This window comes from Perissodus microlepis, chromosome 12, assembly GCF_051167445.1.
Source record: "Perissodus microlepis isolate ML-2025 ecotype Zambia chromosome 12, ASM5116744v1, whole genome shotgun sequence".
NCBI lineage: Eukaryota > Metazoa > Chordata > Actinopteri > Cichliformes > Cichlidae > Perissodus > Perissodus microlepis.
Window position 1 is genome coordinate 30,450,560 of NC_140472.1, and position 13,302 is coordinate 30,463,861.

A 13,302-nucleotide genomic window follows, 5' to 3' on the forward strand; every position below is an offset into this window, starting at 1 on the left:
TGTGATTTGGCGATACAGTATATAACTAAAATTTGACAGCCTTAATGTCTTCAGTGTTGTTTTAACAGTAAACAGAATAGTAAATTGAAAAGTAGTCACTCCACTGTAAACACTGACATTGTTAGCTGAAAATTCAAGGTGGAGAAAGGCCACAGACTGCACATAAAATATAGATGTAGGCACCATAACAGACTGGCTTGACTACCATTTTAAAGCCTCACCTTTTTCCAAGACAGTTTTTTTGGATGGCAAAATCAGGACTGTTTAGTCACCAGCTTTCAATTAAAGAGGAGCATCCATAATTCAGTGTGATATTAAATGAGAATCTAATTCTGTTTTGTGAACATCTTTCTCAAGACTAAATGTATGCAGGGACCATTTTTGGTCTGTTCATCTTTAAACTTCTGGCCACCAGAAGGCTTTTAGACACTTTTTTGCATTAGCATTACTCGTGTTTAAAAATGTGGGGAAAGGAGAAAAACTATAGCTGCTACCAATTAGAGATGCACAGAAATGTTTGGCTGTCCAACATAAACAATGTGAAAGCATGCAGATGTGGAGTATTGTGGTTTGTGTTTGTTTTCTTGCATTTATTCAAACTAAAGGACTACTAATTAGGCCATTTTTGCCTCTGCTGAATTGCAGATAATTGGACAAATAGCACGTGTCAATTAAATGTGTATATGGCAGTCCTCTGCTTTGTAAAAGAAGTTAAATAGCCACCACAATGAACTTACTAGAAAAACTAAAGAGACAACGTTTTAATGTATTTTAGTGCAAATGAACAGTGAGCAGAACATAACATCAACCTGTCACTCCAAGTGGCGATGTACATTATATGCACATTTAAAGCAGAGACAAGAGTCAGGAGTGATTTGTGAAAGAAGGCACAAAAGGGTGAAAGGGAAGGTTTACAGGATGGTAGTGAGATCATTACTACTGAATGCCACTTACAAAAAGACAGGATGTGGAGTTGGAGGTGGCAGAACTGAAGATGTTCATATTTTCTTGAGTGACCAGGATGACCGGAAGTAGAAATCAGTATATCAGAGGGACAGCTCGGGTTGAGCGGACTGCAGACAAAGTTAGATAAGAAGGGCTGAGATGGTTTGGAACTGCACAAAGGGATCATGGATATATTGGACAGAGGACATTAAAGATGGAGTTTCCAGGCAGGAGAAAAAGAGGAAGAACACAGAGAACATTCATTGGTGTAGTAAAGGAGGACATTGCAGAGGGTTGGTGTGACAGAGGAAGGTGCCAGGGTGAGGTAGGTGACCCTTATGGGAGCAGCTGAAGGAAGGCAAAAGAACAAAGAACAACAATTTAAAAGTTAGATTTTTATTCTTCATCACATGTATTCATTCATATTTATCATGAAGAGGGGGTAGACCAAGCTCTAAATATATTTATTTTGGCTGTAAATTTGTCAAGTTGTTGGGAGTCAGTGTGGATTTGTTTGCCAGTTAGCAATTCTGCGTTGCTTCATGTAATAGCAGAGGAGGCTTCTGTTTGAGAATGACATACACAGGTCATGGCAAACTGTCCTGTAGTATGAACATAGACTTTGGAAAGTGTGATTTGTGGATAACTCTCTGGCCCTCCAGGTTAGCCAGACTTTGGAAGACAAAAGAAAGGTGCCCAAAAAAGTTTTAATAAACTCGTAATCCTTTTTTTTTGGTCTTACTGTAGAGGCACACATATAACAGAAATTCAAGTTTCTCTCAAAACTAAATGGTTTGCATAATGGTTTTCTTGTACTGCTGATCTTTGGAGAAGTGCAGCTATGCTATTTGCTTGCATGTTTGGCTTGATAGGTCTCATGTGTAGCTGGGACATTAGTAAAATTTGTTGTAAATCCTGTACAATGTCTGTTTAATTGATGGAATAAATAATACATTTATTTATTTAGTTACAATACTAATAATAATACAATTGCAAAAACTGCCAAAGTTTCAAATAATTAAGTCAGTCTTGGTAATCCCTATGATTAAAACGCTTTACTCCTCTTTTCCTGCTCTTTGAATGGTGTTACAAAAAGAAAATATTCTTAATATATCACACAGCTCTGACTGTTCTTCCTGCCAATCAACACAGAAGTCCTAACACCAGGTTGTAGAGACCTTGTGTTTGCAATGGCCCACCGATCAGATAAAATGGTTGTCTTAAAGGGAGGGGGAAGAGAGCGCAAAAAGATATGTTTTGAGCAGCTAAACCAAAGTCAAGCCCAAGAAGACAGGGATTATGTAAAGGTACTTTAGTGGAGTTTTTTGTGAAAAAAACTAATCATAATCTTAGCTTCTTCTCTACTCGTGTTTTTTTTTCTTTTAAATTTTCCTTTGTTTTGTTTCAGTTCTCGGACTCATTCACGTCGGAGACGGCGGTATCGGAGGTCAGAGTCAGAGACTTCTTCCTGCCAATCTTCAACAGAGGACAGGTAGGCCCGGCGCCCCCACTTCCACCCCACCCCCAGCCCGCTCCCTTGGTTAATCTTATCAGTCTGAGGTGTCTGCCGAGTTCTTGGTCACATCGCAGAGATGACTGATAAGGTGGAGGTGACTTCCTCAGACTCAGGCACAACCGGGCCTTATCACAGCTGCACAGAAAATGGCTGCAAATGCACTCTAGAGATCAATACACTCAATTATAATGACATATAGCAAATTTTTGGTTGTGTGATACTATGAAAGATGTCTTTTATGGGTTATACTGGGCTGACTGCATAAAGATTCCTAACAGCTAGAAGCATATCTGAATACTTTCTGATATAAATTAATCATTTCAGTCATTTATCACTGAGAATATACATATGTATATGTATATGTATATATATATATATATATATATATATATATATACATATCTATCTATATACATATCTATCTATCTATCTATAGATATATAGATATATATATATATATAGATATATATATATAGATATATATATAGATAGATAGATAGATAGATAGATAGATAGATAGATGAAGGCGTGTACAGTTCGATGAGTGAACCTTTATCCCTGAGAAGTTTTAACTCCAATCAAAGTCCAGAATTCAAACTGACTGATCTGTCCAAACCGTTTAGGTTACTCAAACAAAGAGAATTATGTCGCTTTATTATACATTCTTCCAACATTTTCATCCAATGAATAATTTAATCTTTCACGTGGAAAAACATTCAAGAAATAATTTTGTAATAGATGCTCTATGATTACTAAATGGCACAAAACGGAGCTGAAATAAAGTCTGATATTTTTCCGACTTCCGGCTACCTTTTATCCCATTCTCTGAAGTGCAAACTTGTCTCTAATATAACACAACCATCTCTGTCATGATGAAAACTAAATGCAGCATTTTCTCACAGACACCATCTGCAAAAATCTGTGGTTCATCAAGCATTTGGAGACCTGGCAGCTGTAGGACAGGAAACCAATGCAGTGCTCAACTACACAGACATGAAGTGGAGACCTACAACCAAATCAGTGTGTAAAATGGCTCCAAAATATCGCTCCATCCTCTCTGCTGGCACCGTAAGTACTCTTTAGGACTCTCATAGTGCTGCCACTGGTTCAGTTTCATTTCTCAGTTATTGCCATGTCAAATGGCTTATTTTCAGGCAACCTGAAATGCCTACAGTGAGGCGGCTGCGTTTGGCAATTTACTTTCAATTCTGAAAGTATTTTTACATAGGCCATTAAAAAACAGCACGTCTGTATTTTTAGAACAAAATCTTACATCTATATCCAGTTGAAACACAGCATATTTTATTCAGCTAAACCCTCTTCACAATCCTCAAAGGGATCAACATTTACAAAATTGAACAAAACATTACATGGCCTAAATCTTAGTTAGTGGTTAGTGGTTTCTTCTTTTTCAGCGATTTTGTCAGCTCTTGTTTCTCTGCTTTAAAAACTGATATGATTACTGGGCGGTAGAGTCCCCGCTACATTACAGTTGGCAAAACACGTTGGATAAACAGTGTGATTTGGGTATTTTAAGGCTTATTTCTCCTTCTGTTGAGAAATCATGCTACAGTCAATATACTACCGTAAATATCGGAATAAACTGACACTGTAACTGCAAATTCTTATTCCCCTCTGGCCTGCAGCATCAGTAAGCAGACACTTGAAAAGCTTTCTCATCCCGGTGTGTCAAATACTGCCGCTGTATTAAATGCTATTGGTGTCTTTCGATGCGTGAATTGTGGTAATTAGATGCCCAGAGATAAGTCTTCTTTAAAAGTAAAGTCGAATAGTAAGTCACAGGATGGTCAGCCAGGGGACTGCAGTTTGTGTCCTGTTCAGGAAGTTTAGGTATAGAGTTTGTTTTCCTCGTTTTCACTTGCTCATTAGGTTTATTTCTCTCACTGGCTAGTTGTAAACACTGATTATTTAAAGCTGACTGGGAAAAACACTATGGTTTGGCTTTAAATCTTACTGGCACATTTAAAAATACCAATTACTGCATTTAAATGTAGTGTTAAGAGGTCTGTAAGCATTCATATATAAGGTGGGAGTGAGAGATCTCTCACTATTAGCATAGTGCCAGAGGACACCTTTTGTGTATCTGTGAGGGGCTTTGATAAAAGTGTTGTTTTTTAGCGGCTTGGGATTGAGAATGGGCTGAACTTTGATAACAGGCTAAATTCAGTGATGTAAAAAAAAAATAACCAGTCTCCTACCTTAAAGCTGTGTGTTTTTACTTTTTCACTGACAAAGAGGAGTAACACTGACGTGCTGCACAGGATAATAATGATGTGTTTTTTGTTCCAAATGAACAGAAGTTACCGACATTGCCTTAAACCATTATCTGAAAGCAGCGTGCGCTTGTTTCTGGTCTAATGGCATCAAAAATGCATGAGAGTGCAGCTTTTTCGAGTTAGCACATAGCACTTAAGGGTTAGGGACAGTGTAAGAGGGGATATTACTCATTAGCTAGGGGTAACCTGCTTCCTGCATTGACATCCGACAAAGGGATTGTGTGCAAACCATAAATGTTTTAAGGGTTGAATAAGATTCAGTTGCAGGTGTGTGTTTACAATTTGGTCTATGACCTCTCACTAGTTACATTTATTCGGGAGTTTAGATTAAGATGACAGCTTTTGTTCCCATCAACCCTCTGCAGAGAACTACATTTTTTTTTATTTAGAGCAAATCATTTCAGTGAGTGTCAAACCAACAAAAAACACATCCTTAAAGCATTTTTTAGAAGGCAGATTTTCAATTTTAAAATTTGAGATTCCTCTTTTGTTTTTTTGTTGTTCTTTTGTTTCTTCCAGCAGCCTCATACATGCAGCTATGTCCTAAAACCCCATTGTCTCTGGTTTATTGGAGCATAAAATATATTTAATTTCTCTCCAGCAATCATTAAATTATGCTAATTGCACAGACGGATGTTTTTAATTAAACATCACAGGGTTTTAATTGAAATTCAATAAATTAATCCATATATCGAATTATGCCTGGCATTCAATTTCCCACAGTCTCTCAGAAGGACTTTACAGTTGGTCGCTGAGGGGGTAGCCTTGCTTTACAGTGTTTGCATAAGGTTTATTTATAGAGTTTGATCTTGTGAATAAAGGCACATAATCCAAAAGGTAATGCAGAATGATCTTTGCTTATTATTTCTTCCCCCCAAAAAAGCAATCCATAAAGGGACAGGTAGGTATGAGTGGATAAAAAAAGAGTGTGGTTGATTTTAAAATATGTCACCATATGTTCATGTGGTGAATTGGTTTTATATTTTGCAAGCGTGTAGTGTGTTTGAGGCACCAACCTGAAAGAAAAGCACAAAAGAACTTTATGCCAGAATGTGAGATTAAATGTTTACTTGACGTCAGCCTTGTCAGAATATCTTGAGGTGCCATGAAGAATGTGTTTGTTTAAATATGTACTTCTGTAAGTGAAATCTTTTACCCCTGAGTATGCACAGATTATGTGCCACTGCAAATGTTAAAGAGGATGGTTGATGGACAAAGATTTGCTTAAATTTCCCTCAGGGTCGGTCTGCTGTGTTGACTGTAGACTTGATAATGGGAAACCTTTGGGAGAAGAGGCTGGCTTAACCTCTTACACGTGTTTTGGAGTCAGAATCAAAGCTTAGTTAACTGTCACTGTTAAGAGGTCACTACTTTTATCCATCTGTGGACTTTTTGCAATTAAGGAAAAACTAAAATTTGAAATTGAGAGGTCAGTTAATCAAAAAGGTAACTAGTTTTGCTCTCCAAAACTTTAAAACAACACTGAAGAAACAAAAAAAAGTGCCGATATAAGACTAACTAGGTCTGGGTTTTGAAGAGAGGGTTATTGTCTTTTTCTTGCAATTTACGACTCTAATGATGCACTTATGTTGCCCGCTCTTCCCTTTTTTTTTACACCTTACCTACTTAAGGAGGAAATCTTGATTGGTAAGTCGATGTTATCAGCAGATTTAGGGATTTACTTGTAGGTCGGTGCAGGCTAATTATTTACTTCTTACAGGAGAAAGAGCACAGTCATCTGTCCTTTTCTGAGGGCTTTCTTAGTTAGACTGATGGGATCCCTCTTTGTCTGCAATCCTTTTCATTTCTACATAATACCCATTTTTGTGATGTTTGTTCAGTGTTCTTTAAATGAGGCTTTTCAATGGGGTCTATTATTTACTCTTCTTCTCTTTACTCGAGTTAGAGCCAGTAGATCTTTTCACACATAGTTTTTCTCTTTCTTTTCTGCTTTTTGTTGTTCCTTTCATATAATTGTTTTAGTTTAGACTTTCCTTAAAAACTGTTTTCTTGTTGATTTCTTTGACTTTAGTTGAGTTCAGACTTTCTTTCGAGGTTAATCGCATGCTTCAAATTTGCATGTCTTTATCTTTCAAAGCTTTCTGTCCCAAGAAAAAAGAAAGAAATCTCTTCACTGTGTTTTCAAGGGAATATGTGCCTTTGTACTAGAGTATTCACAGTGCATCAAAGCAGGTAGCAGGTTTCATGTATCAGTTCACACCTGGCTTTAAGCTGCAGCCTGTTTGTCTCTTTGCAGACTTTGTCGTCAAAACCTGCAAGTGAGATTTTACATGGAAATGGGTCTCAGCATTTAACGAGCCAGACTGTAGGTCCACATGATTACGATTCTGGGAATGACACATCTTCGCCGCCATCGAGCAAAACTGGTGTTTCTCAGGGGAGTGTCACTCTTGACAACAAGAGCAACAGCTGTCAACGTGTGGCCTCGCCAGGGAAGCTAAAGTTCACTGAGAGAGACAATGTCTCTGATTCAGGAAACTCTGTGACCAGCTATGCTTCCTTGTGCAAACCTTACGGGGAAGACGGTTTGTCTGCAACCCTTTTCAGTGGAAATGGCAAGAGGTAATTTTCTTTGTTCACAATAAATCATCCATCTGAATGAATTCAAGCTTGTTTAGCTGCTGTTTATATGCTCTGTTTCCTCCTTTGAATCTTTAATCTGATGAGTGGAGAATAAAGGGAAGCATTTATTTAAAACCAACCTTGGATACACAGTTGGTTTCTTCACTCAAAGTTGCGAAACATCTTAATGTATTTCTTTTAAAGAGAGCAGATAACCTTGGGGTGTCGGCTAGAGGTTGTGAGATCCCCAAAGACATCAAGCTGCTCAGAGAGGAGGAGCGACTTGTCTCAAGGGCGACCAAAAACCCGGTCATCTAGCAGCAGGAGCAGGAGCAGATCCTCAGGGAGTTCCAGATACTCTGGACGCTACTCTCGAAGCCCCTCGCTTTCATCTTGCAGGTATTATGTTTCCATAGTACGTCACTTGTTATTTTATTTTGCAGAAATGTCAGTAATCTTCAATAGAATTTTTCCTCATTTTGTCACTGTAGCTCATATTCACGCTCAATGACTAATTCAGCTGATCTGAGGCGAAGAGGAAGCTACTCGAGATACAGTCCCGACAGGTGAACTTCACTACATGTTTCAAATACTAATGAGTCCTCGTTTGCAATGCATGGGAATAAACATATATTGACATTGTTGTTAATTAAATTTTCACTATGTTATGTCTGCTTCCCAGACTGCGAGACAGAAAAAGAACAGCTAGCTCCAGAGAGACAGATGTGAAGCATACACATAAAGTTAGTGGGAAGAGGCGAAGACGCAAATCCTACTCTCCTATGAAGAAAAGGAGGAGAGACTCACCAAGCCATCTGGAAGCACGGCGAATCACAAGGTACAGCTCTACTGGCCTGGTTATTTATAGTACAATGTACAGTTTTATGCCTAAAGGCAGCAAAAATGTACTGCTGGTCCCACCCTCCACCCCCTCGGTTGGACAAGTTCCCAACCTGAAATCTTTCACCCGTGTTGATGAGCTATGTACCTTGAAATGGCATTTAGCCTGAGGATGAGACAAGTGTTGGCTCAGAAGCCACCACAGGGGCTAAAGAAACAGATGGTGACAGAAGGAAATCTGAAATTTAAAAGAAAGAAGAAAGTTGACCATGACTTTAACATGACACTACTTTTACTTGGAGAAAAAAGACACTCAGAAACAGCCACAGAAATAGCACAAATTGCCAGGATGTAATTATTATAACTAAATGTTAATAGTGTTTAGTTATCGTTTCATTGTTTTAAGGCTATGAATGTTTTGGACGCTCCTATCCCTGCAGTGAATGAGTTGGTGATGATCATATAAGATTTCCATACTTTTGAAGAGTTTAATTAAAAATTTTAAGTGTGCCCATGTAGAAATCAATGAGAGACTGTTATTATGGTCTGAATACATAACAAATGCTATAACCAAAGGATTATAAGGGTTTGGTCAGCACTGGAAAATGATGTGGATACAGTGCCTACAGGGTGACTGAGTCTAGGTGGAGGCACATGGTGGGCTGCCACTACAAATAAATGTTTGTTTGTTTTTTAAATTATGAATAAAGTTATGGTTCGGTCATGTCTTGTCTCTACATCACTTCATCAAGTCTAGGTTAGCCCATGCTTGAGTACCATGTGAACATAGTGGGACAATAAATAATGAAGACCCTGTTATCTTGGTTTTCAGTCATTCTGCTGACCTTAAGTATGTTAGCTTATGGCCACTAGGGGCAACACATCAAACTGTATACACAACTATTACAAATTATCTTCTGGGTTATTAAGATGACATAAGATAATTTAGATCATCATTGTCACTGTTACCAGAACAATGGAACACAGTTTGGCATCTCTCCATTTGCAGCTGTAGGTTTTTACATCCCACATTATTTGGATAGGAGAATGAGATAAATAAAGATAAAAATAGGTTTAAGAGGTAATGCACACATTATATACAGAAACAAAACATATGAATATATCTACAGTGTAAGGAGTAGGATCAGTGCAGTATAAGGTGTGTTGTGATTGGTGGTATTGCACAGGGGTAGGAATGCTGGCTGCTACTGTACAGTTATATAAATAGAGGTAGGAATGTTGGTTGTATTATACTGTAATGAGTACTGTTAATAAATAAATGCTGTAATGAATACTGTATATAGATAAGTAGAGTGCAAGTGTCCATGAGTGTTGACAGCACAGTTAACTTTCAATCAGGGTGGAGGTAGGGCATGTTGGGTAGAAGCATGGGTAGACGCTCCTATTGAGTCTGTTTGTCTTTGAACTGATGGAGCTGTAGCATTTACCAGAGGGAATGGGGGGGAAAGCGAGTGTCCAGGGTGCGATGGGTCCTTGATGATGATACTGGCTTTCTGCTGAAGTCTGCCAGTATGAATGTCTCAGAGGGGGGTTAGTGAAGTTGGGAGATTAAAGAGACACGATGTTTTGTTTACCTTGTTACATCACTTATATTTTTGGCTCTCATTAGTGCCAGGAAGCGACCCATTCCTTACTTCCGACCAAGCCCATCCTCTAGCAGTCGGTGCACCAGCGTGTCATCCTGGAGCAGCCTCTTCACTCGCAGCCGCAGCCGCAGCCCTCTGTACAGCATCAGCCGCAGCAGGAGCAGGAGCCAGAGCCACAGCTACTCCTCCTACCGGAGCTACAGCCGCAGTTCATCGTGGAACTCAGTCTTTGGGAGCCGCAGTCGCAGCCGGAGCCGCGGTTCGTTGAACAAACGGAACAAAACCAGGCACTAGGTTTCTCAAGATTAGGAGACCAAATCTGCAGTTGTGGTTCCCGTTGAGAACGAGGACAGAGGCTGTCAGTGCAATCAACTGTGTGTGTCTCAGTGCTCAGCTTTGATGCTTGAGTGGAAATGTCCTAGCAGTGGGCCAACCACCATTGAAGCAGTTTTGTTCACTCTGCCCACAGACAGTTAGGAGACTGAATGTCTTTTTGTCTCTTTTGTTTTTGTATTGCATCCTTTGCATCTGCACTCACAATGGCCTGAGACTGTTCATCTCCTAGATATTTACAATGCAAGCTGCATATAAGAAACATTATTAATGAATTTAGTCACCTAACATCCCTGTTCTATATATTTCTTTCCAGATGTCTGTACATTTCACTTTAATTTATTTTTGCAAATGCTTTAACAGGCTGTTATTTATTTCATAATTTATGGCACATAATGCAGCTTAGTAATGGGTTCAACAAGCACTGAAATTACCTCATTCCCATTTTGATTTTGAATTGCAATATATGTTTTAGCCATATGCAAGTGCACAGTGCATATGGTTAACATGTAACTAATGTTTAACATGACATCAAGCATTTAGCATACCTGTGTCCTAGTTTTTGCACTAATAGATGAAGCATAGAGGTAACATTTGAGCCGTTTGATCCACTTACAAATGATTTCACAGTGATCGTTATCAGGAATAAAGAGAGGGTTTGTCGCTCTGATCTCAACACTTCACAAGGTGGAGGACAAACATGTTTCCCCCTCCTGACAGCAAGCAAACTGGCTGTCAGCTCAAATGTCAAATTAATTCATCCTCTGATCAAGTGGAAAACAATTGAAATGTCAGTCCATGTAGTATAACAGAGAGCGATCGAAACAAGGGGAGATTCTTTTGACAAAAACATCTGATGAATTTGTTTTGAGAAAAGGATGTTTTAAATATAAGATGATGAACTTTTTTTGTGCTCCAAAGCAGATCACATTTGTAGCTATGTTCATGTAGGGAATAGTCTCTGACTTTATTTGCTAGGTTGTTTTTTTTAATTAGGCACAGAGAAAAGCTGTACTTTGCTGAAAATTAGTCTAAATTTGCAAACAGCACACATTCCCAGTTTATTTGGAAAATTGTGTTCTTGCTGCACCACTGGAATAAACCCATAAACCATTATATTTTTGAGTTGTTACTCAACAGAAGGTCTAGTTTTGAGTTGTGCAGCACTATACATATTTATTACTTGTCTAATATTTATTGTTTCATTGTAACTCTCAGTAGTAGTCAGTCTTTCTATGCAACACTGTCACTTTGCAGTTTTTATGACACTGCTGTAACTGATTTTGTTGTAAATTATAATCCGGCTCATACATATTGTTCAACACAGACTGGATGAAATGGTGGAATATTATCCTCACTGTTTAAGCTTTTTATCTTTTGTGTATTTTTAAAGCACAAATATGACATTCTTGTAAAATATGCTCATCTGCTTTCTTGTCAAGAGTTTAAAGATCAATACCACGCTCAAGTCTGTTTCCTAAATATAACACCACAGCTAGAAGATAGAGCCTAACTTATTAAAAACACTGGAAAGCCAAGCTAACCAAAGGTAACAAATTTTTCACCATAGTTGAAGCCTGCTAATTACCAACTTACATTTTATACAGTAATTCACATTTTTAAAAACTAGCAAATGATCAAAAGAAAATTTCCAGTAATTTATATTTCTAGGCACGACTCTGTTCTGGGAACTCGCTGTCTTTTTGTGTCAAAACAGAAAAAGATGGGACCAGAAGCACACAACAGGGTTGACACTGATTAATCAGAAACAGCGTGAGAGGAGGAGCTAGGGTGGGTTGCAAAGTAGCTTGCAGGTGTGCAGCAAATGTGCACAGACTAAAACAAGTTAAACATACTGTAAGCTAATTGGGTGTGTTGAAAGGTATCAGATAAGGCTGATGTGGGCTGGCAAAGAGATCAGTGCATTTGCTGGGATTGTGTCTGAGCTTGAGTCTGTGGCCTGACTGAAGTAAAGCTATGCACTCCAAGGTTACTGCAAAACAAAGAAAACTGTTAATTAGTGGGTATTAAAGCTTGTAGTAGGTTGAATGCGTTGCCTTTGGATAGAATCACATACCTATTTCCTGCTAACCAGCAGCTGATCACTATGTCACAGACATGAGCGTGGTAATGTTCTCATTTCGCGTTTGCATCTCCTAAGGTATCAAAAGATTTCTTCAAAGTTAATTTTGAGGGTGATCCAACTCCATAGTTTCAGTCTGCAAAAAAAAAGTTTGAAGCTGCCTTGGCTTATGATTAAGAGTTATATTTCTCAATCATTTCAAATCCATCATCCTGTCTGCATAACTGCTCCAGGCCTGACAGACTGCTCTCTATGCACTCAATACTCTCAGCTTATTTCCCTGAATGTCATCTAAATTGGAGGAATGAGGGAAATATGAGGCAGGAAGAGGAAGGAACTTGGCACAGAACTCATTCATAAACTATAAACTGATGATGACTCGTGACAAGCAGTGTTGACTAGGAGCCATGGGAAGATTTGTGCAGTCAAGTTGACAGATTTTTCTAGATGGGCACCCAGGGCAATGCCACCCCCCCCCCATTTCTCAATGTAAAGTTTACATCAGTTCTTGTGCAAAATTATTTTGTATATGTGGTGTAAATATGCATCTGCATTGTATAAATTATACAAAGGGTGTGACTATTTTGTTCAGAGAATGTGATTGGAGCCTCCTTGGATGTTATAGATAAAATGTATCAACCAGTTTAAGAGGAAAAAGAAGACGATATGCATCAGTCAACAGACTCTAGCTGTCTTTGTGCTTAAGGTCCCTTTGATCATGTCTTTTGCTATTTTAAGAATTTCAATAACAAGCTCATATAGCAATAGTGATTCTATGTTATTGTAAAATTATGCATATTCTCCCCGTTTTTCACATGAACGAGCATACCGAAAAAGCATATTTTTCATACTGTCACGTTTTATCTTGCATCAGTGTGAACTCTACATTGTAATGTCACCTTGAAATTGAATCGCCCCCTCTATGACCCCATGAAATTTCCTTTTGACTGTGTTCAGAAAAAGCTATATAAAATCGTGTTCTGAATGATGATGATTGCAGTCTTGTTTTACGTTCAAAAAGAAAAAAAAAAACCCAATACGCTCGGATCAGTAAACAGATTTCATAATCACAAGTCGAGCTCTTAGCTGTTTTGTTTT

The 13,302-nt window shown here is 38.4% G+C and overlaps 1 protein-coding gene across 2 annotated transcripts in view; it reads left to right on the forward strand.

The window, feature by feature from the left end:
* Window positions 1–13,193, forward strand: part of srrm4 (serine/arginine repetitive matrix 4) — a 62,682-nt gene extending 49,489 nt beyond the window's left edge. For both annotated transcript variants that reach the window (XM_084945308.1, XM_084945309.1), the window contains 7 exons: window positions 2,354–2,437; window positions 3,364–3,529; window positions 7,016–7,341; window positions 7,546–7,740; window positions 7,833–7,907; window positions 8,024–8,179; window positions 9,812–13,193. In XM_084945308.1, the coding sequence (XP_084801434.1) occupies window positions 2,354–2,437; window positions 3,364–3,529; window positions 7,016–7,341; window positions 7,546–7,740; window positions 7,833–7,907; window positions 8,024–8,179; window positions 9,812–10,082 (1,273 nt within the window). In that variant the 3' untranslated portion in view covers window positions 10,083–13,193. The remainder of the gene's footprint in view (window positions 1–2,353; window positions 2,438–3,363; window positions 3,530–7,015; window positions 7,342–7,545; window positions 7,741–7,832; window positions 7,908–8,023; window positions 8,180–9,811) is intronic.
* Window positions 13,194–13,302: the final 109 nt, after the last annotated feature.